This window comes from Lutjanus erythropterus, chromosome 18 (assembly GCF_056507025.1).
Source record: "Lutjanus erythropterus isolate fLutEry1 chromosome 18, fLutEry1.hap2, whole genome shotgun sequence".
In the NCBI taxonomy this organism is placed as follows: Eukaryota; Metazoa; Chordata; class Actinopteri; order Lutjaniformes; family Lutjanidae; genus Lutjanus; species Lutjanus erythropterus.
The window spans coordinates 10,998,523-11,025,536 of record NC_139334.1 but is presented as its reverse complement, the minus strand read 5'-3'; the positions used below and the strand labels follow the sequence as shown (position 1 = coordinate 11,025,536).

The 27,014-nt window shown below is 39.5% G+C and overlaps 2 protein-coding genes across 2 annotated transcripts; one reads left to right on the top strand and one right to left on the bottom strand.

Moving 5' to 3' along the window:
- Window positions 1-479: 479 nt before the first annotated feature.
- Window positions 480-8,577, bottom strand: entpd5a (ectonucleoside triphosphate diphosphohydrolase 5a). The gene is made up of 13 exons (XM_084743031.1): window positions 7,805-8,577; window positions 7,401-7,480; window positions 6,996-7,139; window positions 6,144-6,219; window positions 5,552-5,587; window positions 5,065-5,153; window positions 4,897-4,976; window positions 4,736-4,797; window positions 4,541-4,642; window positions 3,114-3,257; window positions 2,946-3,002; window positions 2,009-2,124; window positions 480-1,105 (listed from the first exon to the last, which is right to left on the bottom strand). The coding sequence occupies exons 1-13, from the start codon at window positions 8,244-8,246 to the stop codon at window positions 1,022-1,024; spliced, it is 1,512 nt and encodes a 503-aa protein (XP_084599157.1). The 5' UTR covers window positions 8,247-8,577; the 3' UTR covers window positions 480-1,021.
- A 5,076-nt stretch (window positions 8,578-13,653) lies between these two features.
- Window positions 13,654-25,379, top strand: LOC146310684 (basal body-orientation factor 1-like). The gene is made up of 11 exons (XM_084743185.1): window positions 13,654-14,131; window positions 14,207-14,459; window positions 15,371-15,436; window positions 17,915-18,058; window positions 18,166-18,246; window positions 19,790-19,860; window positions 20,804-20,948; window positions 22,572-23,053; window positions 23,838-23,942; window positions 24,707-24,778; window positions 24,945-25,379. Exons 1-11 carry the CDS (start codon window positions 14,088-14,090, stop codon window positions 25,042-25,044), a joined length of 1,563 nt encoding a protein of 520 aa, XP_084599311.1. The 5' UTR covers window positions 13,654-14,087; the 3' UTR covers window positions 25,045-25,379.
- The last annotated feature ends 1,635 nt before the right edge of the window (window positions 25,380-27,014 follow it).

Below are 27,014 nucleotides of genomic sequence, written 5' to 3'. Positions count from 1 at the left end.
AACTCTTTAGCAGAAACAACAAAGCAACTGATTGTGTCTTAGCTACAATATCTGCAATTAAAGTGTTATGTGCAAAGTTGAAAAGAAGTCAAATGCTCTATTTCCAATAAAGTCTACATATCTTAGGCTTGGGGCAAATGAGTTAGGGTCTTGTAAAATTATCTACTGCTAGAATAAAAATATTTGATTTACAAGCATTTAGAAAGACAATTATGGTTGCCTTTTCAGCAACTAGTCTCAAAATAAATTCCACTGTAGTGTACAGTGCACACCAGGGGCTGTATTACACAAACTTCCTATCTTGAGTTGAGATAGGAAGAGTCTAGGATAGGATTTTGCCCAATTTGGTATTACTGAAGTAAATCCTGTCTTTACAAATCCTGTCTTATCTCGTTAAAATCCTAAATACTCAATCTGACATAGCACATCAATTTGTTACTTGATGTTCTTTTTGAGGAATTTACAAAAAATGCTAATAGGAACATTGACTTAGGAACTATTCAACTGTATTTTTTTTCCTAAATCAAGTCCTAACCCTAATTACCATTACCAAATAGTCAAGATAGGATCTGAAAGTAAGCAAGTTTCTGTAATACGGCCCTGGACCACAGTAAGCACCAAAATACCATGACTGGTTGTATTGCTTCTAAACTACCTTCTACATACTTAATGGGTGAAAAAGACATTTCAGAACCGACACCCATAAGGAATCAAAAATGTAAACGTTTTACAAAAAACAAAAGTCAGCCCACCAGTCATGAGCTCAACATACAGTAGAAATAGCTGGCCTTAAAAAAATATAGTGATTTCATCTTTTTTTTTTTTTTCAACAGTTCTTGGAGAGTTCGCAGGGTACTGAGGTTGAGGAAAAGAGGTGGGATGTGGTGTGGATGAGGAAGCATGGTGGGACCGGGTGCGTCTGTGAGGGGGACGGGCTGATCGAGGATGGACGGAGGAAGGGAAGCCCCCACAGTGACAGACTGTTCCTCTCAGTGCCAGCTGCAGTGACAGTGAGCTGTCTTTAGTGGATGTTGAGGTTTCTGAAGTAGTCAAATGTTGCTCCCAGTGCCCAGCTGGTCTCCACGTTGTTCACCTTCTTGGCTAACTGTTGATCAGAGTGACAGGAGGATCTCCATTACCACCACAAAGAAACACATTACTTTCTACACCTGGTGTTATACTGATTGGAAAATACAATGCTAGGGATAGTTCTGAATTTTTTTGTAGGGTTGTATAAGGGTGGTATGTGATACTACAGTAGATGGTCGTTGGCATGCCCCCCAGTTTGGAGAAGCAGCAGGAGTACTGGTGTAGGAAGCTAAGTAATGTGCTGCCTTGGACAGGGACAGCAGCAAAACCATGTAAAAAAAAAAAATCACCAAAAAAAAACATGTTTAAGTGCATGTTATGGTCCCAATATAGCTTGCTGCTAGACAACCTTTTCTGATGGGAACCTGTTACTATGTTAGCCAGATGTCACTCTCACTCAACCAGACTCCATTGGGAAAAAACTGTTATTTTTTCCTTGCAGAAAATGGAGTTGCTTGTCTACTGCTTCCTCGATTGGTTAGGTTGCTTGTGTTCAGTGTTTTGAGAGGTTAGTTTGGATTCACCAAAGTCACAGACTAACACAAACTAACTGATCGTGGCAGCAAAAGACCAGCAACTCCTGTGATCTGTGATGTAATGGGGTGAAAATAATCTAAATATTGTGCACATTTAAATTGGTATTGATTTTTTTAGGTGGGCCTTTTTTTAACTGGCTAAAATGCGTTACGCAGCTGACCCTGTCCACAGCAGTGCATTGCTTAGCTTCCTGCACCAGTACTGCTGCTTTTCCACCATCTGCTGTAGGTAATAAACTGACTATGCATAAGTACAACTCCAGTTCTAAAAATTAAAACTATCCCTTTAAGTCTTGTGAAATACTGCACGGAAAAATGAGGGTTCTGTCATGTCATTTTGTATATATTTTATCTCTCACATTTACTGGCTCTGGTTTGCTCACCTGCAGCACGGTGCTGTCCTTGAAGCCAAAGCCCTCCTTTAGCAGACAGGTGATATATGTCATATCCATGCAGAGGAAGGGGCTGATAGCACGGTATTTGGTCATTTTGTTGCACACTGCAAACACAAAAAGCCACAGGTTTTAGAAATGACATTAACACAGGTTTCACATACCACTGACAAAAAAGCATTTGCCACCTATAATAGACTAGCCTTCAACTTATTAACAAAAAAACTCACTTTTCTAACCCCTGTGCTACATGATTAAAAGATGACCCTTCTGTTTTGTTTGGCTGAATAAACAAGGAGGTGCGAGGAGAACGGCTGAGGGTCAGCACAGGGCTGCGGGTGGGTGGCGGCGTTAAACAGTTTGTGTGTTTCAGTATGTGTCAACGCCCAGGTGGTGTGTGGCTGTCAGGTGCCCTCCTGCCTGCCTGGGCCAGACAGACATCTTCAGCTCAGCTGCCAGGCCAGCCTGAGACAGACTCGTTCCTTGAGACCATGTGACAGTGTTCTCACAACACAAACAGCCTTACATAACGCACCAACCCGTTCCTACTCACTATAAATCTGGTTCTACATGCTGATAAGCATGGTGTGTATCGGTAACACATACTAAAACACTTTATAGTGATGTGAACATGCATTTATTCTACAATAAACTACATTTGTCTTATAATCCATGTCCACAACACATTTCCGCAAATAATCGGTTACATTTTACTGGTATAATAAATTCTTTTTTGACAGGATCAGCTGTGCCAATTTAGTGCAATCATGCCAAATGTTTGGGCACAAACAAAGTTCAGAGCTTTTGCTTTTTAGACTGTGTTACATGAAGTTTCAGTGGTTAGAAGACTGATATATATAACTTGTAAGATTGTTAGTTTCATACACAAGTTTATTCATCCCTAGAAAAGATAACATGTAACTCTTACCTTCTTTTGCTCTTTTCTTAAAATCTCTGACTTCAAGCGCACCACCTCGACTGCCATCTGTGCAGAAAAAAACAAACATACAATTTGAATACCAACTTTGTGCAAAAGATGATAATTAGCGTGAAAGATAATGGCACTGGAAGGTGACTCTGGTCTGTGCCCACTTACCAATGAGGCCGGACTCCACAGCTCTGTCGTAGTAGTAGGAGAAAGCGTAGAAGATGCTGCTGCCCTTCACTTCATAAGGCTGATGCACTATTCCTTTGATGACCTTCATCACCTCGTAGTAGCACAGCTTATAGCCTGCATAGCCTGAAGACAGAGAGAGAGGGGGAAAGAAAATGATGATTAGAGGATTAGTTTTAATCACAGTTTAGCAAGTTTAGAAAGTTAGTTGGTTATTAGAAAGTTAACAAAATATAATATTGTTTGTTAGCTAGCTAAAAACTAAAATAAAAACGTTCCACTGTTTGCTAGCTAACTAAAAAGTTAGTTTAACTAGCCTAGCCTATTCATGATGGCTCTGCAGAGAAACCCTGATTTCCTCTTCTTTTGAGAAAAACTTGGGTAAATTAATGATGCAATATGGCCAAATAATAGAAGATCTTAAAATGGACAACAACTCAGTGAGGAAAAAGAGACTGAGAGATTATTTTGCTCAGTTCATCTCAAAGATGCAGCCATTTTAAAAGATAAATCTCCTCAAATGTAGGTTTAAAGTTAATACTGGATCATAGTTTAAATTGAAGTTTACAGTTTTCGCGAAACAGAATTACATTTAATCCAGGTTTAATGAAAAGTGAACTGAGGTATAAAGAGAGATTTAACTTTAATTGTTATCAAGTTTAAACTACTTTTAATGTTTGGCACAACAATTTAGAGTTAAACCATGATTTTATCAGGTTTAAAAATTAATCTTTGCTAGTGCAACCCAGCTTTACTTAACTAATATTGAAAATGGTGGAGGAAACAATGAGTTAAAAGTGCTTGGATGCAGCGATGGTTGGAATGCAATCAGAAGAGTCTGGAGCCTCAGTTTGAGGTCAACCGAGGGTTGAAGCTGGGGGCTCACCAGACAATATACAAGGAAAGCCCAAGAAAGACAAGTTTCACACAGTCCCATGGGTATGGTTAGCTCACTTGTGCCGGCAAAACCATGTGCTGACAAGAGCGGCAGTTAGCGCGGCCCTGTTGGGCTGTCTATTTTTACCACATAATTGTGAGCGGTCCAGATCAAGCCACTCGTTACACAAAAAAAATAACAACTCAGGGACAAGCCCAGCATCTTTTGGCTACTTGACTGTGGTATGGGAGTGACTGCCTTATTTGTGAAGTTAACTGACAGTTTTCTTTTCGTTTAAATACACGGTTGACTGCAGTATAATTGTTCAAGAGGGAGGACAGAGAGAGAGAACGGATGACAAAACATGCGTTTGGCGCCAAGGTTACAGAAACTTGAGCGCATAAATGTTCTCATGTGAGACTGTATTATACTGTACTCTCTATTGTGTTCCAGAGCTGAGAAAGGAATGCACGGATTGCTGGATCCAAGGCACTGGGAAGGAAATCAAAACCTCAGCATGCTTTTATCTTACCGTCTGGAATCCCGCTAACTTTGTAGGTGGTTCCTCCAAAAGTCACATCTTCTCTGAACTTTTTTGGGAGGCAGGAACTAGTGAAGACTTTCCAATCTAGACCTGGGAAAACAAAAACAAGAAACAGTTTGTCATCCCCTTATGAAAGAATGACACAGAGCGCAAACAGGTGATTAAAGGTGCCAGTTACTCTACCATCAGCTCCTAGTGCTCCAAGAGTTGCCAGTCGAGCTGCATACAGTCCATTTCCAAGGTAGCTATGTGATAGTGACATACAATTATGGTAAGACAGATGTTTTACTCCACAGAATACTAATGTGTGAATATAGCATCTTCTAACTTTGACTGTTACTTACCTGTGTGTGTAGACCTGATATGTATGGTTGAAGAGACTGAATTTGGAAATGTAGGTGGGGGGAGCAGACTGAATGGTTTTCTGTTGGATAAACAACAAATGTTTAGTTGTGTATTTTTGGTGAGAGCATATTTTAAGACTTATTTACCCCATAAAACCTTTCATTCACCTTTGACTTGGGAAGGAATGTGATTTGTGTAGATCCTCCACCCAAATCCAGGATGCCCACTGTCCTCTTTGTGTTGGAGTACAAGTGACCTATGGAAAAGCAAATGATAAACTTTGGGTAAGGTGCAACAAACAGAGCATACTGTGTAATCTTGAGGATTTATCACCAGTTCAGTTAGAATTTATTCTGTCTACAACCTTGACTGTCAGAATGATGCATGCTTACAGAGCATGTCTTTCCCCACCAGGCAGGAAAATACCTTTTTTGGTTTGAAGTTTCTTGTTTAAAATAAATTTAAATGGTGGTGTGAAAGATGCGAGGAAATATTGCTTGTTTTTGCAACCTGTTTGGGGCCAGTGATTCAAGCTCATAACCTCAGACAGGAGACAAGAGTCTTTCACTGCCAGACTTCTGTGTACACTGGAGCCTCAGATATGAGCCTCCTGACCACTAACACCACCATAGCAAAACACAAGTAATGTCTTACCTGTAAGGAAGTTCACTGTGACCCAGGCGAGGACTCCTGAAACAGCACGTGGGTGAAAAAGTCTGCATTAGTAGAAGCCTGAGAAGTGATTACAACTGACCTATGCTGAATGTTTACGCAAAGAATAAAATGAAGATGACTTTCAGTCCAGCTCTCCTTCATTAAACTGATATTAAAGGAGCAGAGTTGGTGTAACTAACATGCACATGGATTGCAGACCAGCCCAGGTAATTACAATTGTCTCAGATGTCAAGTTATTGCGCTCATAAAATGAGGATAATGAATGACACATACTAGTGTATGATGAAACATAACATGGAGAGGGTGTCTTAATGAGTGATGTGGAGGATCGCACTAAATTATTGGGCGTGGGGCAGCCACTCACACTGGCATATTTATTTGTCTCAATGAGGTAGTAACAGACATCTTGTAAAAAGAATTACGAGAGGAGTGTTGTTTGATACATGCTCAGTGAATGAGGTGGTTAAAGCACCTGGTCAGACAGTATCTCAGTCAAAAGTCATAATTAAAAACATGGTTTGTGTTCTTTAAATAGTACAAATAGGTTACAGGGCAATAAAAGAAAACCTACCTTCGTTTGCTCCATTCATGATGGAAACACTGTTGTCTGGCACAAAGAAAGGGGACTCATCAAACACATCTCGCACCTGTGGAATAGATTTATCACAGTTTCATTACAATTATCTGCTCCAAGGGGGTTTCAAACAGTTTCAGGGGAAGCTCAGTAAATGGAAATGAAAAGATATTACATTAGTTATCAAACGCAGATCACATAGAAAAGCCTGAATGTGTGTGATTTGGTTAAATATATAGTTCAGGGATTGTGGGATTCTACTGTTTTCACACTTTCCCAGAGTAAAACCTAATAAATGCATTATGACAGACCATTTTAATGTATTTGATGTAGTCTGAAGTTGTGTAAAACGACAATAATAGGCTATCTTGGTTCAGTTGTTGAGTGTCTGGGATCAAAAAACGATCATGATCCCATAGACAACCAGGTATTGAGTGAAACTAAGCAAGTAAACTAAACTTTGAAAACCCCTGATCTACTGGATGTGTTAAAGCAATACAATAATACAAGGCTACATGTCCAAATACTCTGCTGTTGTTGGGATACAGTCTATTCAGGCTCCAGAAGACAAACCATGTCTGTTCTGTTTTAGAGTGACAGATAACTCAACCACATGCACGGCTGGAACAGTAGCCTGGATTTAATACGTTAAATGACAAATATGGTTACTCCACACAACCCCACAACAGCTGTTTTTGCAACATGATAGCCACCAAATGGGCAGACTCGCTGCCTTTTTTTCAGTGACACTTGTAAGCACTTAGTGGTTTTCTCATCCCCGCTCCTTGGCGGGACGGGTGGTGCTTGTGCCAAACTGTCTGAGGGCAGAGAGAGAAAAACGTGCCTCACCTCCTTCAGAAGAGCACTGGCCTTGTCTTCAGGCAGCAGACGCAGACCCGCCGTGGCCTTCAGGACCACTGGGGTCCTCTTCCATTCGTCCTCTGGCACTGTCTTCTTGGCAATCTTCAGCAGCTGACGGATGGTGTTGCCACCCTGGGAAGGAAGAGACATTTCACAATCAAACTGAGGAATTTCATCAAAGTCTTTAAAACATGTGTAAGGCAAAAGTAGGTAAATAGAGCAGACAGGTGTGGGCAGCGGTGACATCAGCAGCAGCAGGTATTTTTGTAATTACTCAGTGTTTACATCACATGAACCCAACCCAAAGAAAATCCCAGTGGTTAGGTGATTTGCAGACAGCGAACACCTCCCTAATACACCTGATAATTAATGATAAGTGACAGGCATACATACCTCCTCAGGGTTGTCCTTGTACGCAGACAGTCCTGGCTTCACTGCGTGGTACATTTCATTGTCCAGAACTGGCAGTTCGACTACAAAAGAAGTCAATGAACACATCATGGAACTTGAACACATGTAATTGCATGGCTTTTCTTTTTACAGCTCATGATATTTAGACTGCAGCAGCTCACCTACATCCTGATTTTTAGAGGTCTACGTCTTCCTACACAAGTTGAGTCAGACAGGCAAATTAAAAGTCCACCTCAGCTACTTTTAGCTCATGCACTGTGCATGTTTGTCCTTACACCACACAGTGAATGACCTAACTACAAGCAGACGGAGTGGGAGCCGGCAGCATGTGTGCAAAAACTATTGGTTCAGAGAGGAGAGAGGAGAGAGGAGAGTGTTTCACTCACCAGGGTCTTTCTGGATGAACTTATAGATGTGGATCCTGCTGCCTGTGCTCCCTGCGTCAAACATGATCCCGTAGAAAACCCGGCTGGTGTTGACCGGGGAGGAAGCTTCAGGCTCCGGCTGGTAAACCTCGGGGTGGTAAGGCTCAGGTGCAGGATGCACCACCTCGGGCACCGGGTGGAAAGCCTCCGGGATGGCGGGGATGACTTCGGGTACCGGGTGGAACACCTCGGGGATCTCGGGGTAGGTCGGCACGCCGGGCTGCGCGACTTCAGGCGCCGGGTTGGAGACCTCAGGGAGGAGGTTTTCCGTGTTGGCGGAGTGCTCCCGGTAGCGGTAGAAGTGGGGGATGTAGCGGTGGTGCCGGTAGTAAGTCGCCTCCACCAAGAGGCTCCCGGCCAGGAGCCACACGGTGAAAGTGAGAAACAGGGTCGGCGTGGCCATTGTCTTCGCAACCGGGGAGTAAAGACAGCTGGAGCTTAAAGAGAAGAGCTTAGAAGAGGGAGAAGAAGCCCTGGTGGATGATGGAGCAAAAGATGGAGATGGAAAGAGGCAGAGTGGATGCGATGCACACTCTCAGGACTGTCCGGTCATCTGTTTACAGTATATAAAGACATAAGGGCTTGGCATGGGGCCACACCGAGAGCAGCCATCCACCAATCCTGTGGCGGTCCATCCCAGATCCATCAGGAGAGTCCCCCCTCCTGGGAGCTGAGCTGGAGTGGAGACTGACTACCTGCCTACCAACAACATTTCCCTTTTTTTTTTTTTTTTTTTTTTTTTCTTTTTCTTCTGGACGAGGAGGAGCAGGATTATTTTTGGTTATGTTTTTCCCCTCCTCATCTTTACTGGTTATTCTGGTGCCAAAAAATCCCCGTTCGAAAAGAGAAAGGGGTTTATAAAATGAATGGCTCACACTGAAAGAAGAAAACCCAAAAGAAATGGCCTTAAAATACTTTTTATGGGTGCATTTAAGACTTACATAGTAGCTTGCCTCAGAAATTCCTTCACCCTGCAACCCTTTGGATTTTCACAAGTTCACAAGTGCTAAAATTTGGCCACAGGCTAAATTAAGAGTGATAAGCTTCTATTTGGCTGTTATAAAGACACAGTTTAGAGTTTTTAAAATGATTTTTTTTCCAGTTTTTAGAAGGTAGCAACTTAAATATTACACATTTCTAATGTTTGCACACATTATTTGAATAAATCATTTAAGTGCACTGTAAAAATCATGCAGGAATTTAGTGGAATCAAATTTTCTCATTAACTTAAAGCTGCTACAAGGAGTTTTTAACTGGTTATGAAACTCAATTTATTATTGATTCCTCTATGTGATCTACAGAAGCAAACGAGACCATCTATGAGAACACTGGCTATTTTCATATAGTTATTCTTAATGCCTGCTACAGGGTTGTAGTCTCCTTGAAATAAAAAAGAAACTAGCTTCTGTTTACATTTTCCCAGGCAAGGTTACAGTGAGTAGTATGTTAGCCAGTTAAAAGGAAGCAGGAGGAGATTTTTATTATAGATTTTTATTTGGATAATTTTATTTTTGATCTTATATCTTGTGGTTATCATGGTGGAAACACTTACAGCATTTGTCCACAGGGGCCTCCAATACAAAAGTTTCTTGTAGTAGCTTAAAAATAAATACACGTTTTATTTATTTGGCATTTATCTATTAATTAAACTTTAAAAAATTCTTAGTATTTATTTTCAGAACTCTTCAGAACTTTAAAGATGACTTCTTCCATCTTGAAGTATTTCGACTTGAAACAGTGGGTTGATTGAATGTACTGTACAGAGTTCAATGAACTCATTGAATTAAGTTTATAAAGGAACATGAGCAGCATATAGCAGACTTCCCAGCATGCATCGTCCTCTCCTGAGATCCTTTTTTCAATAAAACATCTATGATGAAAACTTTAGATAGATAACTTTAGATAAGTCAAGGTTGTTTTCACAACAATGAAAACATGTGAACCATGATGAAGGATGTAATGTTTGTCAGTGGTTGGTTCTCTTAAGCTTAGTGAGCATGTTTTCTCAAGAATAACTGAATTATTAACTGAAATAAGTTTTTTTTTACTAGAAAAGCTTGGACACTATCTTTTTTCAGTTTATTTATACAGTGATTGGTAACTTTATTTATTTGTTTTTTTAAATAGCTTGGGCCTTTGTGGGGAAGACAATAAATGAAACAAGAAACTCCAACTCCTATTTCAGACCTGTTTCATTATGTATTGAAGGTAGGATGGATTCTGGTTTTGTTTTATTGGCTATTAATATGTCTGCAAAATCATGTTCAGTAGCTGCAATGACTCATGCATCTACTGTATTTAAAAAAATCCTTTCAACCTCCTCGTCATGATCCTACAATAATCACCACATTAAATCTACTGCAGCCCTTTACACCAACCTTCAAAAATGCAAATTTGACCTGCACTCCAGCTGGCATAAAACTTAAAAGAATGTTAGCAATCATCTCACTCCCACTCATCCCTGTGTTAACCACAGGCTTTCCAAGGGAAAAATATTTGGGCAGCAGGGCACGTTTCACGAGAGAATGCATGAAAAGCATGAGTGGCTGTTTCTCCACTTTAGGTGGGTGTTTGGCACGGTATCATATAAGTCATGCTGTAGTGTATCAGCTAATGCTTTCTCATGTAATGTTACTGGTTAGCCTACTGGTTTGGTGCAGGATGCAGAGGCATTAAGGACATCCCACAGCAGTGGAGCACAGAGGCAGCTCGGAGACCTTACATGAACTGAGATTTATACCAGGCTGTGATATTTTCCACCCACTTTGTATCAACAGAGAGAGGGCAGAGATCTGAAACAGGAGGCGCTGGTAGTCTAGCAATTGAGGCATCCCTGAGGAGATGACCCTGTCCCAGCCCTGACTGAACATGTGCTCATGTGAGACCGTTTCACCTCACACTGAGGGTGACTGACGCAGAGACTGAGCTGTCAGCCAGCCCAGCCAGGAGGGTAAGGGGAGGGCAGAGGTCCTGCAGATGGGCACACGAGAGTACGGGAAGTCCACCAAGAGGACAATGTGGGGAGGGTGGGGCTTGGCACCAGTGTTCACCCATCATGCCATTCCACTCCCAGGACACTCGACTGTGCAAAGCACTGTTCCAACACTGTAATTTGGACTAAAAATATTGGACTTTCTTTCCTCCTTCCTTTTTTCTAAATACTGTGGCTACTTTTTTCAATCCTGTGGCTCACCAGAATGGTCGTTCGCCCCTATCAAAGAGTACATGTGCAGGACCTCTCGCTGACTTGTGCCCAGAGTTGTCTTGGTTGCATGTTAACAGTGTGATAATGTGACTCATAAACCCTGGATAAAATGGCCTATTAGAAATATCTAAAAAGTCATGTTTTGTCTTGACTATGTTTTGATTTTGAAATCATTGTCAGATATTTTCCAGTCACACAGATCCTGCGGTTAATGTAGCAATTCTGAAATCCACCTTAGGCTATTTGATGCATGAATCACTGCATGTTTTTGATTTAAACACACACCTACTTTTAAATTATTCATCATACTGTGGTGCAATTCACCATATTGTTATGGTGACCATTTTTCACACTCAGGGTGCAAAGCTCAAATGTTGTAATGCTGTGTTCCAGGTTGCAAGTCATATAAATGTAGAGAAATTAACAAATTGTTATAATTTCATTGCTTCCTGAATGGTCAGCAACTGAAAAGACAGTGGATAGTAAAAATCTGGAGGGACATGGTGCCATAATTCAAGCTAACGTTAGCATTAATTAGCATTAAACATTACCGTTTGGCTGTGTTATATGACATGATAGTAAAGGCATAAATTAATTGTCATATCAAGGAAAGAATTTTTTATGCCATTCATATAATATCAAGTAACACTAACAAATAGTAACGTTAGCTAGGAGGTGGTTAATGTTAATGTTCGCTGTTATCTAATGGTAGCTACTGGGTTATCAAATATGTTCATTTTGCCTCATGTCCTTTTGGATTGTCTCTATCTATTATCTTTTCAGTTGCAGGTCAATCGTGTGCTTTAAGTGATCAGATTCTCTATGTTTAAACGACTTGCAACCTGGAAAACAGCAGTACGACATTACCTTTCAATAACAGCATTTGAGCTTCCCACCCTGAGTGTGATGTCACAGGAAAATGATCACCATGTGAATATGGTGAATAGGAACTGCCCATCGTATAAAAGGTCATATGCATTTAGATTTTACAACAGAAGTTTTAAATAGTCACTCTAAAATAACATACAATTAGCTAAACAACATCTAGTGGAATATCTGTATTCTGCTAAATCATGTTAGGATGTCATCCAAATGTGCACAGCTACCGTATAAACTGTGTGTAAAGTGTTCCTCTACAGCATGACACAGCACATTACAAACACCATGTTTTAAAGCAGAGGTAGTTTCAATTTTGGTATTTTGCTGCAAGTTAACTGAAACCGTAAAGCACAAGAAGGGACCCCAGCTTTGTAATCTGCACTGCGCAATATATCATTAATATGCTGCAATGTTACCCTCAGGAATGCCATGTTTGTGGGTGTCCTACCCCAAGAAGTCCATTGAAGAGACCCAAACCTTGTCATTACAATTCCAATGATAATGACAGCTTTGAAAAGCTCAGGGTTATTTCAGTTTTCTCTCCTCACTGTCATAGTAATTACCTTTAAATTTAGTCTTCAAACTCTGTTCATGATGCCAGAGCAGAGAGCGACCCTATATGATTCAGTTTACAGTAGCTACACCCAACACTTTTGCGATATCTGCGTTTTTTTGTTTGCTGAATAATCTGCACTGGACATTCTCAGGCTCCTGCAGAGAGCTAAACACGATAATGGAGAGGATTCAGCGGTTTTGGGTTTGAATTATGACCTGCTCTAACTTTACATTGTTTCTTCTGGATGAGCTTCTTCGAAGATGTAAGCCAACTGCATTTACGTTGATCTCTGCGGTTTTCCCATAACTTCAGCAAAAAACAACAGTAGGGATGGCAGCCAGTAACACATAGTTCTTTTCAAGACAACATGGACAATACCGCTGACAGGAGCCAAATGTATCTCATGTCATCATGTGGGAGGAGATCATGTGCAAACAGATCCTGTTTGATAGCGCCCAGCATGAGAAGACTGTAATTACAAGACAAGTGACAAATACAGCTATTCTGTGTCAGTCCAGAGGCTGTTTGAGCAGAACAGACATCTGGATCTTATAGTCTCCCACAGAAATCGGTGGACTGATTGATTAAAAGCGACAGGAGAAACTAACAAGCGTCTTTTGTAGGAGGGATATAAAACATAAAGCTGATATGAAAAGTTACAAAAAGCAATAGCTGATGATAAATAAATGCTAATAAAGAAAAGGGTGTTAATATTAACAGTCACATGCAGACCTTCTTACGAACAGTCTCATGAGGGAACTATTTTCTTTCTAGTATAAAGAAACTAGTTCCAGTAGATCTATTATCTTGAGTAACTGGGTCATGATTTCTGGAAAGAGACATTGTTTACATCCAGTTTATATTTTTGTAAAGAATACATAATGCTTTCAAAAAGGGCCAGCCTTATCAAAACATTTGTGATGCAATAACATCTTTGTGTAGTCATCTGTTCTTCAAATATACTATATAAAAAATAAATATTTTTTGTTTATTTTTCTTATTATTATCCTGGATCTTGCTGATGATCTCAAGACTATAGCTGTTTACATACCTGTATTTTACATACCTGCACAAAACTCTGTGTGTATATACATAGAGTCAATTAATATTTAATTGTTGCCACATTAATACAAAACCCTTTTATTAAACTATCATCTGACACGAATCATTGAACATATTAGAGTATGACTGTAGTGTAGTTGGAGTTAGTTCAGTTGGCACTTAAGATTTTTGTTATTCAATTGATTTTTTTTTTTTTTTTTTGAACATAATGTTTTTCAGACATAAACATGATCTAAGGCCACACCACAATTTTTATATATACCTTACAAACAAACTTGAATAAACTCGTGAGTATTCAAATGCAGTAGTCTCTATGGGTTACCAGAGGTGGTGTACCAGAGAAATTCGACCTCTTCCTCGGTTACAGCGTCTCCATGGCAACAGAACACCACAAACATTCGCAACACTACTCCGAAACCTGTCAAATACCGTTACTGTTAGACAAAGTGTCAAAAACCTGCGGTAATTACCGTGTAACTTCTTACCCTCGTGGTACCACGGAGTTGCTCTGTGTTGTATTTTAGCCAGTAATAATTGTAGTAATGCCGAAGAAGACAGTCAACAAAGTAAAGAAGGCGAAAGGCGGGTAAGTGCGGACATTTGTTCACTTCTATTTTGCTACGTTTAAGTTCAGACGGACAGTCCAAGTTTTTTGTCTCAGGAAAGGGAAAAAAGACGGCAAACAGGACTCCAAAGCGGACAAAGAGACGGACATTGAGAAGGCCAAAGATAACGCTGCCCTGTGGGAGCTGAGGTTAAAGGTCACCGACCAGTCGCTCGGGGAGAGCCGTGACCAGTGCTACAAGTTGGCACGCACGAACCAGAACCTAACCGACCAGCTGTACCGTGCAGAGAGGGACGCGCTCGACATCGCTGACTTTCAGAGGAGAAAGGATACTGCTAAAGATGAAAAGGTCAAGACTTAGTTTGTATGTGTGTGGGGCAGTAGTGGAAGGTAACTGGGTAGGGGAGACCGGGGGCAATTGTAACAGGGGGCAGTCGTAACACACGCTATTACACTAATTAGAAACAAGCTAAAATGATGACACTTATTCTGCACATGCTCAGTAGGAGCAAAAAGGAGCATGGAAGGTAAGGAATGGAAGTGTTTGGAATGGAACCCAAAATTTGTGAGATTTGTGAAACATTTGCAGAATTGATGCTTTTTCAACCCTACTGGGCTAAAAGTTGACAATAATAAGACTTCTTGCAGTAAAATGAATGTTACAGTATTTCAAGTAGTAGTAGTAGTAGTATTTTCAAGTAGTAGTAGTAGCAGTAAAAAATGTTAAAGTTATGATTGTCCTCAGTTTCCCCTACCTTTGCTCAAGGACTGTACTTAAGTACAAATTCAAGATACCTGTATTTTCATTTTATGCAACTTTATACTTTCACTTCACCACATCTCAGCTGCAAATATTGTACTTTCTCTTCCACTACATTGACTTGTCTGACATTTTACTTGTTACTTTTTTATACATTTGTCATACCCGCACAATAGTAGCAGCCTGACTCTGTTTAACCTGAATGGAAACTAACATCATATATGATAGTAAGACACTGACAGAGGCCATTTTTCTGCACATTGACTACTTTTACTTTTGACACTTGAAATAAATGTTGCCTATAAGTAAGTAAGGTTTTGAATGCAGGACTCGTGGTGGAATATTTTCACAGTGTAAAATTATCACTTTTGCTTAAGAGAGGGATCTGAATACTTCCTCCACCACTGGTAAATGAATGTGTTGATTGATGGTGGTAAATGAACACAATGATTGATGTGATCCATCATTTTTTAACAAACTGTCCCTTGTTATTATAACAGATCGATATGCTGCAGAAAAGCCTCAAACGTCAAGAGGCCCTTGCACGTGAAGAGCAAAACAAGCTGGTAAGTTCATTTTGAAACACAGCCACAAGAAAAGAAATGCAGCTTTCATTGTGAGCCCACAAAACATGCTCAAGCTAGCATGTTCATAGTAGAATAGTATATTATGATTTACTGTGCTCAACTTTAAACCTGTAGCATCTCAGAAATGTGCTGTGCTGTGTCTTAACAGCTGTCTTGTGTGTAATTATGTCGACATTTATTATGCAAGAAAACAACAACCAAACAAAGTGACCATAAAACAAAAAAACAAACCCTCACATTCCGAGTTACATGGTCTAATGTTATTTTTATTTATGCCAGCAGCCACAGAAAAAAAGTATAATTGAAAAGTGCTTGGTTTGGGAAAGGCAGTCACAGTGTTGGTCTTGATGTGTTAACCATACCTCACACAGATCCTTACTCCAAAATGCCAGTTTCAGTTACATAACACACCAAAGGGACTTATTTGGACCTCTTTTATCCTCGCTGACCTCTGCTGCTTGTAGTTAAGATCAAGCTATCAAACTGACATGACAAAATTCAAGTGGCTTTACTAGACAAAAAAAGGCTTCTTTTTTGTTAGCAGCTGTTTTCCATCTTCCAGCTCTTACTTCATGCTGGTAAAATGGAGTCCAATAAGCTTCTGAGGAGGAAAAAAGAGGCCTGGTCTGGACCAACTTGAAACATCCCTATTTTAGACATGTATGGTACTGTCACATATGTCCAGTTACGGGAAAAAAAATACCGTTGTGTGGTTGACTCTAAAGCTCTTCGAGACATGCTCTTCACAGGCCTTTCCTCATTGTGAGGTGATTAAATGGTTCATCTTGAAAATTGACTTAGCTAATGGAAAGTGCTCCATCAAAGACACTCAGGGAACATGAATGGCCTGGTGTTTGTCTAAAGGAGAGACATGATGAAACTTGAGTGTTGACAAATTCAGTCATCCAAATAATTACTCTATAAAATCTTTCCAAGTGTAGTTTGTGCACAGCGTGAGCAAAAGACAGATGGATGCAACATGAATGGCTTTTAACCGTAAACTGGTGGATGTGTTTTGGAAAGCTGACCATTTGATAGATCATACAGAGTGAAAATTGCATATGACGCAAACCATCTTGAAATAAATAAACAAATACTGCAGATTGGTGCATTGATGTAGATGAACGTATACAGAGTTATGTGAAGAATAACGATTAGGCCAAAAGTTGTAATCAGACGGTTGATAGCCTCTCATTTAAACGTCATGGACATGTTTGTGGGTGCATGTTTTGCTAGTCTCTCATGACTTTGGTCATTTTGTCACATTTTTGCTCAGACTGGCTTTTCCACAGTAGCATCTTGAGGTATTTAGACTGTCTGATCTGTGCTGAAGTCGGTTTGCAAAAGAGTTTGACCCGTGTGAACTTTGGTACAAAAATCTACTTCCATGACCGACACAAGCTGCAGTGTATGGGAACTTTGCTGTAGTTCTACTATATAGATGACTGGGATGCATTTTTACAGGCATGCATTCAATGTTTTTCCTTCTTTTCGTTCATTTTATTGGCTTTTTTGAAATATACAGAACAGAAACTTTAAAACAAAAAGAAAACAATGAAGAAAAAGACGTGGGCATGCTAACAAAAACAGGCACTTATACAAAGTAAAGGCTCAGGGCTTATCCCATTGTGATGGACTACAAAGACAGAAATGGATACAAGCAGTAGGTGATTTGATGGGGGTGAAGGAGGATGTCATCCCTGCTTGTTAGCAAAATAACCAAAACACACCCCCTTGTTCACCTGCCATCTCTCCATCCCCCAGCAGAGAGTGCAGAGGCAGAGGGGTTGTTAGTCTAGTGTGCCTGACTCATTGAGTGTTTATCTGACAGAAGTTAAGTTAAAATCTATGACCCCAACCATGTCTCTGAAATATCAGTAGTCTAACTGCACTGTATATTGATAAATCCATGGTGCTGTCCATGGTACTGTAGTACCAGACAGATTTATAATTGTCACTTCCTGTCAGTTTCGTGTTAGATCTACAATAGTTAGTGGGTCCATTAGTCACAAGGGAACAAAATAAACTTGGTCCATCGCCATTAGAAATTTAAGAAATCAAACACTGGATACAAGATAATAAGTTAATGGCTGCCATTTTACTTTAAGACTACACTTATAACTGATTTATAAGTGTTTATAATTAGGTTGGTATTTAGGTTGCAAAGACTTTATAAATCTTGAATAAGCTGTTGCTTACTTAGCTTACTTTGTCTTCTCCATCGGCCACTAATTCTGTTATTTTGAGTTTAGTTCCAGGGAGATTAATATTGTTCTCTCCTGCTATGCAAAAAATAGCTAGCATAGAATTACCATTTTGAAAATATTTGTCAATGTTTTAAAGATTGAACTCCAATAAGTGGATAGACTGAGAGAGAGAGAGAGAGAGAGAGAGAGAGAGAGAGAGAGAGAGTGCCAGAGGCAGGTGTGTATCTAATTATATCACTGGTTTCAACAGGTTGAACACTACACCCTTCAAATCAGTGAGATGCAGGAGCTGTTCAGTAAGAAGTCCAGTGACTTCGACATGATCCAGGCTAGAATGAAGGAAATTGAGGAGTTTCAGAAGATGAAAGCCCAGATGGAGCAGGAGCTCAGTGATGTGAGGAATAAAAAAAAGAGAGGATAAAATGGTTCCCATTGAAGAGTGATTGTTCTTTTTGTCAGGATGTTAATTCTATCAATAACCATGACCTTTTTATTTTGTAGATCAGAGAAAACATGGCTTTTGCTGAGAAGGAGCACAGGGAGAACCTAAACAAAATGGAGTACAAATTCTTCATAGAAAAGGTATTGTCAACTAAATCACAATCAAAGTTAGGAGGTCTGATTTGAAAACAGTCAAAGAGTTTTTTTTTATAATAGAAACAGAACATGCAAAAAAGCAAAAGCAGGATGCAGACAGAGATGCCATATTTAGCATTCATTGTGTCGAAGCAATAAAAAAGTAGCCATATGGACCATTAGCTACTGTCAGCAAACACCACCATTAGCAACTGGTTGATAAGTTAGCTACAGATGGAAAAGTAAGTAAGGGCAGCTTAATGGTTAACCTACAGTTAAAAGAGTTTACTTAAAATTTATTTAAGTTAGGATGTTTGTGTATCGATATTTCTGTCTTAGGATAGGAGCATTGGGCCTCATGCAAGAACCACTTTTCTTATATTTTGAGTTTTCTTTCAGATACGAACACAATTTACGAGTGGTCCTGACCTGTCGTAGAGACGTGCAGTCAGTCTGCTGGTACACAAATCCAATTTTTTCACTAATGACTGTATATTTCATTACTTTGGAGACATTTTGAGTTTGAAAAATAAAGTATACTTCATAATTATGTTGACATTAATCCTGTTTGACTACATTTCAAATTATAATGTAATCATAAATTTACATATAAAGTCTATCAGCATTCAGTCAATGAACTGTTATTACCTGCTGTTATGTGTTTATCTGCACATGCAGGTTTATGAAGTCTCTGTCCAGGCAAACATCCTCACTTATTCTGTCCTCTGTCTCCGTAATGAAAACTTCCCCTTAACCCTCTCCTCCTGCTGCAGTCACCGATCGCCCCTTACTGTGACAAGTTTTTTTTTTTTCTTTTTTTTCTTTTGTCATTTTCATATCGAGACATTTCCTCTTTAGTTCAGTGACAGTACGCCCCTCAGGTAACACAGCATTAACAGCACTCTTTTAATTTCACTGCTAACACTGTACAAATGGCATATTTTCCTTCATGGATCTCTGACAGCAGAACATCAAACTCCAAAGGAAGCGTAGCCTTATATGGTATTATTGGCGTTCACTATGCTAATTTACAAGTCTCATGCACGTGCACTCAAATACATACAGGTGGATAATTTACATGTTTCCTGAAGTTCCAAGCGTTTGTTGAATCTGACATGGCGTGTTTGTACGGGCCCTTCGTATGAAAAAAGTAAGGGAAATTTAAGACAAGAACACGAAAGTGTTCTTGCATGAGGCCCAATGAGTCAATGAGTTCTTGTTGTGAATTTTACAATAACACTAAACCGGGAGATAAAAGAAACCAAATGGGCTAAGAGTCTGCTGGACAGTCTTATATGGCATCTATCGTGTTAGGGCACTTATCCTAGAGTTAAGAGCGTTTATTCAAGATTTTAGGAAGATTTGTGTAATATATTTTGTTTTATCTTAAATTATGATAGGAACATCGACTTAGGAACTGTTCATCTGTAATAGTATGTGTCCTAAATCAGGTCTTAACCCTAATTATCATGGTTACTAAGCAGTTAAAATAGGACCATCGAGTGTGGCTAATATTGTCCCAGTGAGTTTAGCAAAAATTTCCCCGCAGGCTCGCCTGGAGAAGGAAGCGGAGACACAGATAGCCCTGGTGTTGGAGAAAGCCCACAATGAAGCCATTGAGTGAGTGTGTTTCCACTATTCCTTCACAATCTAATTTTATTCTTTAAACTGCTCTTTGATGTGCTCAGAACTCAAAGAAAAAATAATTTACTCACAGGAGTGTTTATGTATATGAATATATATATAACTACAACTGATGTTATTCTCCTGACCACTCTGCTTGGTCATGTTCATGATAGTGTACATCACTGAAGCCAGTGATCACATTTTCAGCCACACCAGAATGTCCTGCAGGGAGGAAAATATAATGCATGTGTGGAAAACCATAATTTATTACTTTTGAGGCCATAAGATGTATATTTTATATACGCTATGTTTAGGGGTTTTTTTCACAGCTCATAAAACACCAGCATTGATCCAGGTGTGGTCCTACTGGTTTGGTTTTAGTGTCAGTAATTGATTTAATGTTTGAATACACTCTTTAAAAGTCAAGTACACTGACCCAGTAAATTCAGTTTACTGTGTGGGAACCAGGGAACTGAGAGCCAAACTGCGTGTGATGCTCTACATGATCAGAACTCAGTCTCCTCACACTCAGGGCCTTAAAGGGATAGTTCAGATTTTTTTAAAGTGGGGTTGTATAAGGTACTTGTCCGTAGTCAATGTATTACCTACAGTAGATTGTGGACAACCCGCCCCAGCAGAGAGGAGTACTCCTGCTGCTTTTCCAAACTGGGGGTGTGATGACTGCCATCTACTTTAAGTAATACCCTGACTATCAATAAGTAGCTCATATGACCCCACTTCAAAAAACACTGAACTTTCCCTTTAACTGATAAACAGTGTAACATTTTTCATAAAGCATTTGTTTTGACATAGATCGCTCCAAGTGGGATAAAATACATCTTAAAATGCATACAAATGATGTCTGGCATAAAATTGAGATCCATACAGATGTGTTCAGTTTTCTTGATGGCTTTTTTGTTTGTTGTAAACTATTCAGGCAGTTGGATGACGCCTCACGCTCCATATTCAAGGAGAACGTCCGTGTCAATGAAGTGCTGAAACATTACATAAAGAAGGCAGAGAACCTGCAGAAGTTGGCAAACTCGTTGGCAAAGGAGAATGCCTCCCTGGTGTTGGACAAGGTATGTTTGAACCATAGGACAGCAAACAGCGATGTTACTATTAGGGACTGACCGTCCTTGGATAGAGACCATTCATCTCCATGAAGTCATTTTCAATCACTCCAGCTATAAATCACTTGTCAGATCTGCGCAGAATATATTTCAGGTGGTTTTTTCCTTGTGTTGTTTACTTGAGCTGACCCTGTGTATTTTGCTTGTGGTCCTGCTCGGACCTCCCCCCTCACCTCCTGACTACTCCCCAGCCTCTCAGTGGTCAGTGGTTGCGGTGAGTTTCCACTGGTGTATGGCTTCAAATTTAGTGGCTTCACTTTTGCAGGTTTCTGGCACAGATTCTTTAAGACAAATAAATATTGGGCACATTAATCTTACCTCTGATGATGACAGTAAATCATGGGAGTAAATCTGCCTTGTTGAAGCTTCAGCCAGTCACTCAGCAGCACGGACTAACACATAAATCAATACCTGTTCCAGCTTTATGTTGGCATGTAAATGAAAGGATTCTCCAAAGTTAGCTTGGTGTCATCGATATTACCTCTGATGAAAAATAAATATGCTAAGTATATTACATTTTAGCATACTTGAGTGTACTTGTAGTCAAACTTATCATCAGAATATTTCAAGTGTTTTAATGATTAGTTAACTTGATGCTATTTTTAGACAGCTAATTTTGTACTAAGTATATTTTAGTTGTAGTGGTAGTTGTAATTTAATTGTATTATTTTAAGTGTATTTAGTTTAGCTTTATGTGCTGAAGTGGACCAACTTCAAGTATACTTAGCGCACTTAAAGTATATGGCTATATACATATTTACTAGTATACATGCTTGAGCAATGAAATTCTTGTTTTTGCTACTTTTTCAAAGTATACTTAAGTATGGCTTTAAATAAATTTATATTGAAATTCACTTTTTGTAAGCATACTTAAATACACTTAACACTTTAAATATACTTAAAGTACACTTTAATAAAGCATCCTTATTCTGTATTACAAACTATTTGAGAATAATATTTGCAGTTTATATAGTATACTAATGTGCAATTTACAATAGACTCATAATAAAGTAAATTGTAAGTACATTGAAATACCACTTGACGTATTGCAGAAATTGTTGTATTTATTTTTACTTCATTAAAGTTAACTTAACTGAAGTACGGTTTTTAAAAGTACAATTTAAGTATACTTTAAATTAAAGCTACAATGAATAACTTTAATATTTTGTATTGTATATTGTGTTTTAATGTAAAAACTAATTATTTTGCTTCTTTTTAACTGGCTAACATACTACTCATACTACTTTACCTAGGAAAATGTAAATACAGGCTTTTTTCATCCAACTTTACAGAGAATCTGACCCGGTGGCAGTCAGTAAGAATAACTATAGAGAAATAGCCTGTCCTCTCTCACGTGGTCTCATCAACTTCTGTAGGTCATATAGAGGCATCAGTATTAAATTGAAATTGTTAAAAAAAAAACTCCTTGTAGTAGGTTTAAGCAAAACAATCATATATTCCTTTAATATATTTTGTATTCTTAATTTATATTTCTAATACACTAAAGAATACTACTTTTTTTTATCTGGGACTACTACAACTACTACTTTGCTCTTCTGTTTGCTCATCCAGAACACATTTGAGTTGAGGGTAAAGATGAATGAAGCTCGGATTGAGGCCCAGAAAGCGCAAAAGTCTAAACTGAGGGCCAAGATAGCTTCCCTGGAGAAGGCCCTGAAGCCTGAGGAAAAATCTGAGGAAGCTGAGCGAGAGAAGGAGACGAAGACCCTGGTCAGCGACCAGGCGGAGCTGGAGAAGCTGCAGAAAGTGCTTGCCATGCGGGAGAGGGAATTGGGGCACATCAAGCGGGTGGCAGGCACCATTGTAGAGCAGCGCACAGAGATGGAGCAGTTCTTCCATCAGGCACTGTCTCAGGTGAGGCAGGAGATAATGGCCAGCAGGCAAAAGTACAAGAAGGAGGCACTACAGGCTTATCGCTGGAGTATGAGAGAAGCCACAGCAGGAAAACTCAAGTTCCCACCCATCCGGACCTTTAATAAAAACCCTTACAGTACCAACTCTGTCTATTCAGACATGGAGGAGGCTGCCAGGTGGTAGGTCATCATTTCCATGACTTATACAACTGTGTTTGTCTTTATGATATTTTTAATTCCTCATATTTATCAGCACAAAGTAAACCTTTAGTTCATTCAGTGGTCATCGTCGTCAGTGTATTATACAGTATAGTGGATGGCAGTCAGCACACTCCCAGTTTGGAGAAGCTGAGAGGAGTAACAGCATGGAGGCTAAGCAACGTATTGCTGTGGACAGGGTCAGCAGCAAAATGTCTATCAGCCATGTTAAAACAGGCCTACCTGAAAAAAAATCAATATCAGTTTAAGTGTACACTATATTTAGAATATTTTGGAGAGCTTTTGTAACTGCTGGCTGATGGAAAAGTAAAGTGCTGAAAATATTCTAAATATAGCATACACTTAAACTGATATATATTTAGGTGGGTCTTTTATAAGGTGTCGAAAGCTGCAGATATATTTTCTTTTCAATAAAGTGTTTGCATACACAACCATCACTTCAAATGGACGCAGGCTACTCAAGGCAGCCATGATGCATGTGTGATTACTTAGTTAAGAACATGTATTACTCTCTCTAAAAACATATTTTGCTACTGACTTTGCACAAACAGTACATTGTTTGCTTCCTACAAAATACTGGGGGCATGCTGACCACCATCTACTGTAGGTAATAAACTGTCTATGTGTAAGTATCTCATATAACCCCACCTCAAAGAATCTGAACTATCCCTTTAATACAGCCTGTAAGAATGTGTATAATAGCAGAGGTTAACATTTCTTTTTCTCTCATCCACTTGTCTTTAAGGACTCATCCACCAGGCAGCAAAGTTGACATATCAGACCTTACTTGGGAGCAGAAGGAACAACTACTCAGGCTTCTCTTTGCTAAAATTAACAGGCAGCAGGATAGGTAATAAAACTCCTAGAAGCGTATATTATGTTTGTCTTAGCAAAAGACTCACTGGTTGCTCTTGTATTGCTCATTGACATCATCCTAAATAATACTGTACCATCCACTTGTAATTCCCGAAAATGGACTGAAACTTCTGGATGAATTAACCTCTGAACAACAAAGTGCAGTGACACCAAACAGCAGTAGTTCAGGCTGAACTTCTGGTAACTCCTCCCTCTTTTTAATGTTTTAAACAGCCATTTTCTCAGCAGAAGAGGATACCATAAAACATCAGTTAGCCTTCAACCAATTTTCTTTTCCATCCAGCTGCTTAAAAAGAATGAAGAAAGAGTCTGGGCACAATAGTAAAAATAGGCCCGGCCGCAGAGTCGTGTGCTTGGAAACAAACATCTGGTCACGTCGATTTGCTTTCAGCCTATTGGCCCCTCTTCACGTGCACCAGCAGTTTATTTTGTTCTTTGAACGCCTGTGGTCAGAGAGCAGCTGGTAACATGATTTGCAGAGAGGAGTGTGCAGGGGATCTGGATCCACTGTATGGGGGTATGGCAGACAGGACGAGATGTGTATTCATGTTAACAGTGGTCTGGCACCAGCAGAGTATCACAGAACATTTGGCGGCTCAAAATTATCCATGTCCATGTGCATTGTGTTGACCCAGAGTAACCCCTTTCCAGGACAGACTGCAGGCCCGAGTGAATAGACACCCATGTGCTAAAACATGGCTTTCTGTATTTAACTGCAACTCTGCATTTTCCTGATAGGAGAGCCAACCAACATCTGTCTTTTTCTGCCTCCTCTGAGAAGAAGAGCCTTATTGACAGCGATGCAGCTGGGTAAGACACTGAAAGAATGTCCTCATCCTTGCAATTATGAGGCCTGTATAGATTTATTGGTCCCAAGCTCCATGTTTAGCTGAAAATGTATCGGCTGTGAGAACACAAGTGCCTAGGTGTGATTTATCATTTATCTTAACGTTGCATAATAATGACTGTCTTCCAGAATTACAGAGGAGCTCTCCCAAGCGACTTTCATCACTCAGGCGCCTCGGCCCCTTCTGCCCTCGAACCCAAACAGCCTGCCGGATATACACACCACATGACCTCTGTGTGGCCTCTTCATTTCACTTCACATTCTGGATTGTTTGCCTCTGCTTTGTGCACTTCCCACAGAGTGTAAATCTTGTGTATACAAGATGTTTGTGTTCATTATAAATATCTTACTGTGCATATATACATACATATGGCTTGTGAGAATTTCTTTCTTTCATTCTTTAAAGGATCTGGGGCCAGTTGCACAATACACCTCACATTTGATCCTTAAACATGACACTCAGCTTTATTTCTCTTCAGCTGAGGGATTTACATAATGGTGTTGCACAGAATACCTCAAAGGGTTTCCTTAGTTAAGGAATAAGGCATTTACTGAATTGAAAGAGATTTTTATATAGGTTATATATATATAGGTTATAGGTTCCATCCAGCATTGTAAAGCTTTGAAAGCGAAATTCTTACCTATTCTTGGTTTATAGATAACTTCAGTTACTCAACAGGTCTCTGTTGTGGTATATTGCACTTCATAATCCACCACACATTTTCAATGAGAGACAGGTCTGGACTACAGGCAGGCCAGTCTAGTACCCAGACTCTTTTACTATGAAGCCACACTGTTGTAATCCTGCAGACATTCTGCAGTCTTAAGACAGCTTGGTTTTGTAGTCTTGACATCGTCTTGCTGAAATAAACAGGGATGTCTCTAAAAAAAAGGTGTATTGATGACAGCATATGTTGCTCCAATACCTGTATGAAATGCCATGCCATGGACACTAAACCCTGTTTACTGACAACAGTCCTCCAAAGTGTTCCTGAGCCCATGGAGTAATATCCTTGATATAAACATGTAGGGTTTTAATGCAGGGCTGCCTGGCGGGTCAAAGGTCACGAGCATTCAATGTTGGGTTTCAGCTTTGCCCCTTACGTGCAAAGATTAATCCAGATTCTAATATTATTATTGATTGTGGAAGGTGAAATCTAAATTCCTTGCAATTGCGTGTTGAGAAATGTTTTTGTTCTTAACTGTTTGACTATTTGTTTGCATAGTTTTTCACAGTGGTGAACCTCATCCCACTCTTGTGAACAAATTACCCCTTTTAAGGCTGCCCCTTTCACACCCAGTCATGATACTATCACCTGTGTACCTGTGGATTGTTCATAACAGGTGTTTTTTGAGCATTACAAAAACTTTTTCAGTCTTTTGTTGCCCCTGTACCAACTTCTTTTGCAATGTGCTGTAGGCATCAAATTCAGAATGAGTGTATATTTACAAAAAGAATAAAGTTAATCATCTTCAACATTAAATACCTTGTCTTTGTACTGTATTCAACTGAATACAAGTCAAAGGGGATTTGCTGTTTTGTACATTTTAACACTGCATCAGCTATTTTGGAATTGGGGATTTAAAAAAAAAAACTGAATTTATTCCAGATGTCATTCATTTATCCCTATAAACTCAGCCATGCTGTGGTTAAGACAGTCAGAGGTACCATCAGTTTTCTTTTCCTTACTTTGGTTGTTAAGGTCTTTTGTTTTTTGTTGCATTTTAAAAAAGGAAACGTGTGACAAAACAGCATTGTTATGAAGTGCTGTAGAGCTGCATAGATGCCCTGACCTAAACAAAGTTCTCAGGATGTTTGTTTCATTGTTTGGTACAAACCCCAACAAATATCATATAATCACAATTTTAATCTTTTTTTCCAGTTAAAAATGCAAAAATCATGCAGCATTAGGTTAAACTTTAAGTGATTCCTTAAGTATAAGACAAAGATGAGAAGAAAACCTTAAATACTTAGTAAACATTTCATCTCATTTCAAAGAAACCTTACAGAAAATACATGAGGGTGTTTTGAATTTTAGGGAATCCTTAACTCAGACTTCGGGGAAAATCTTAACCTTAGGTGTTTGTGCAACCAGCCCGTTAAGTTTCTGGCCAGAAAGGTCTGATACCAGAATTTACACCAGGTACTAACAATCATCAGAGGTTCATGCAGTGTGTCCATGGCAACATTCATTCCTG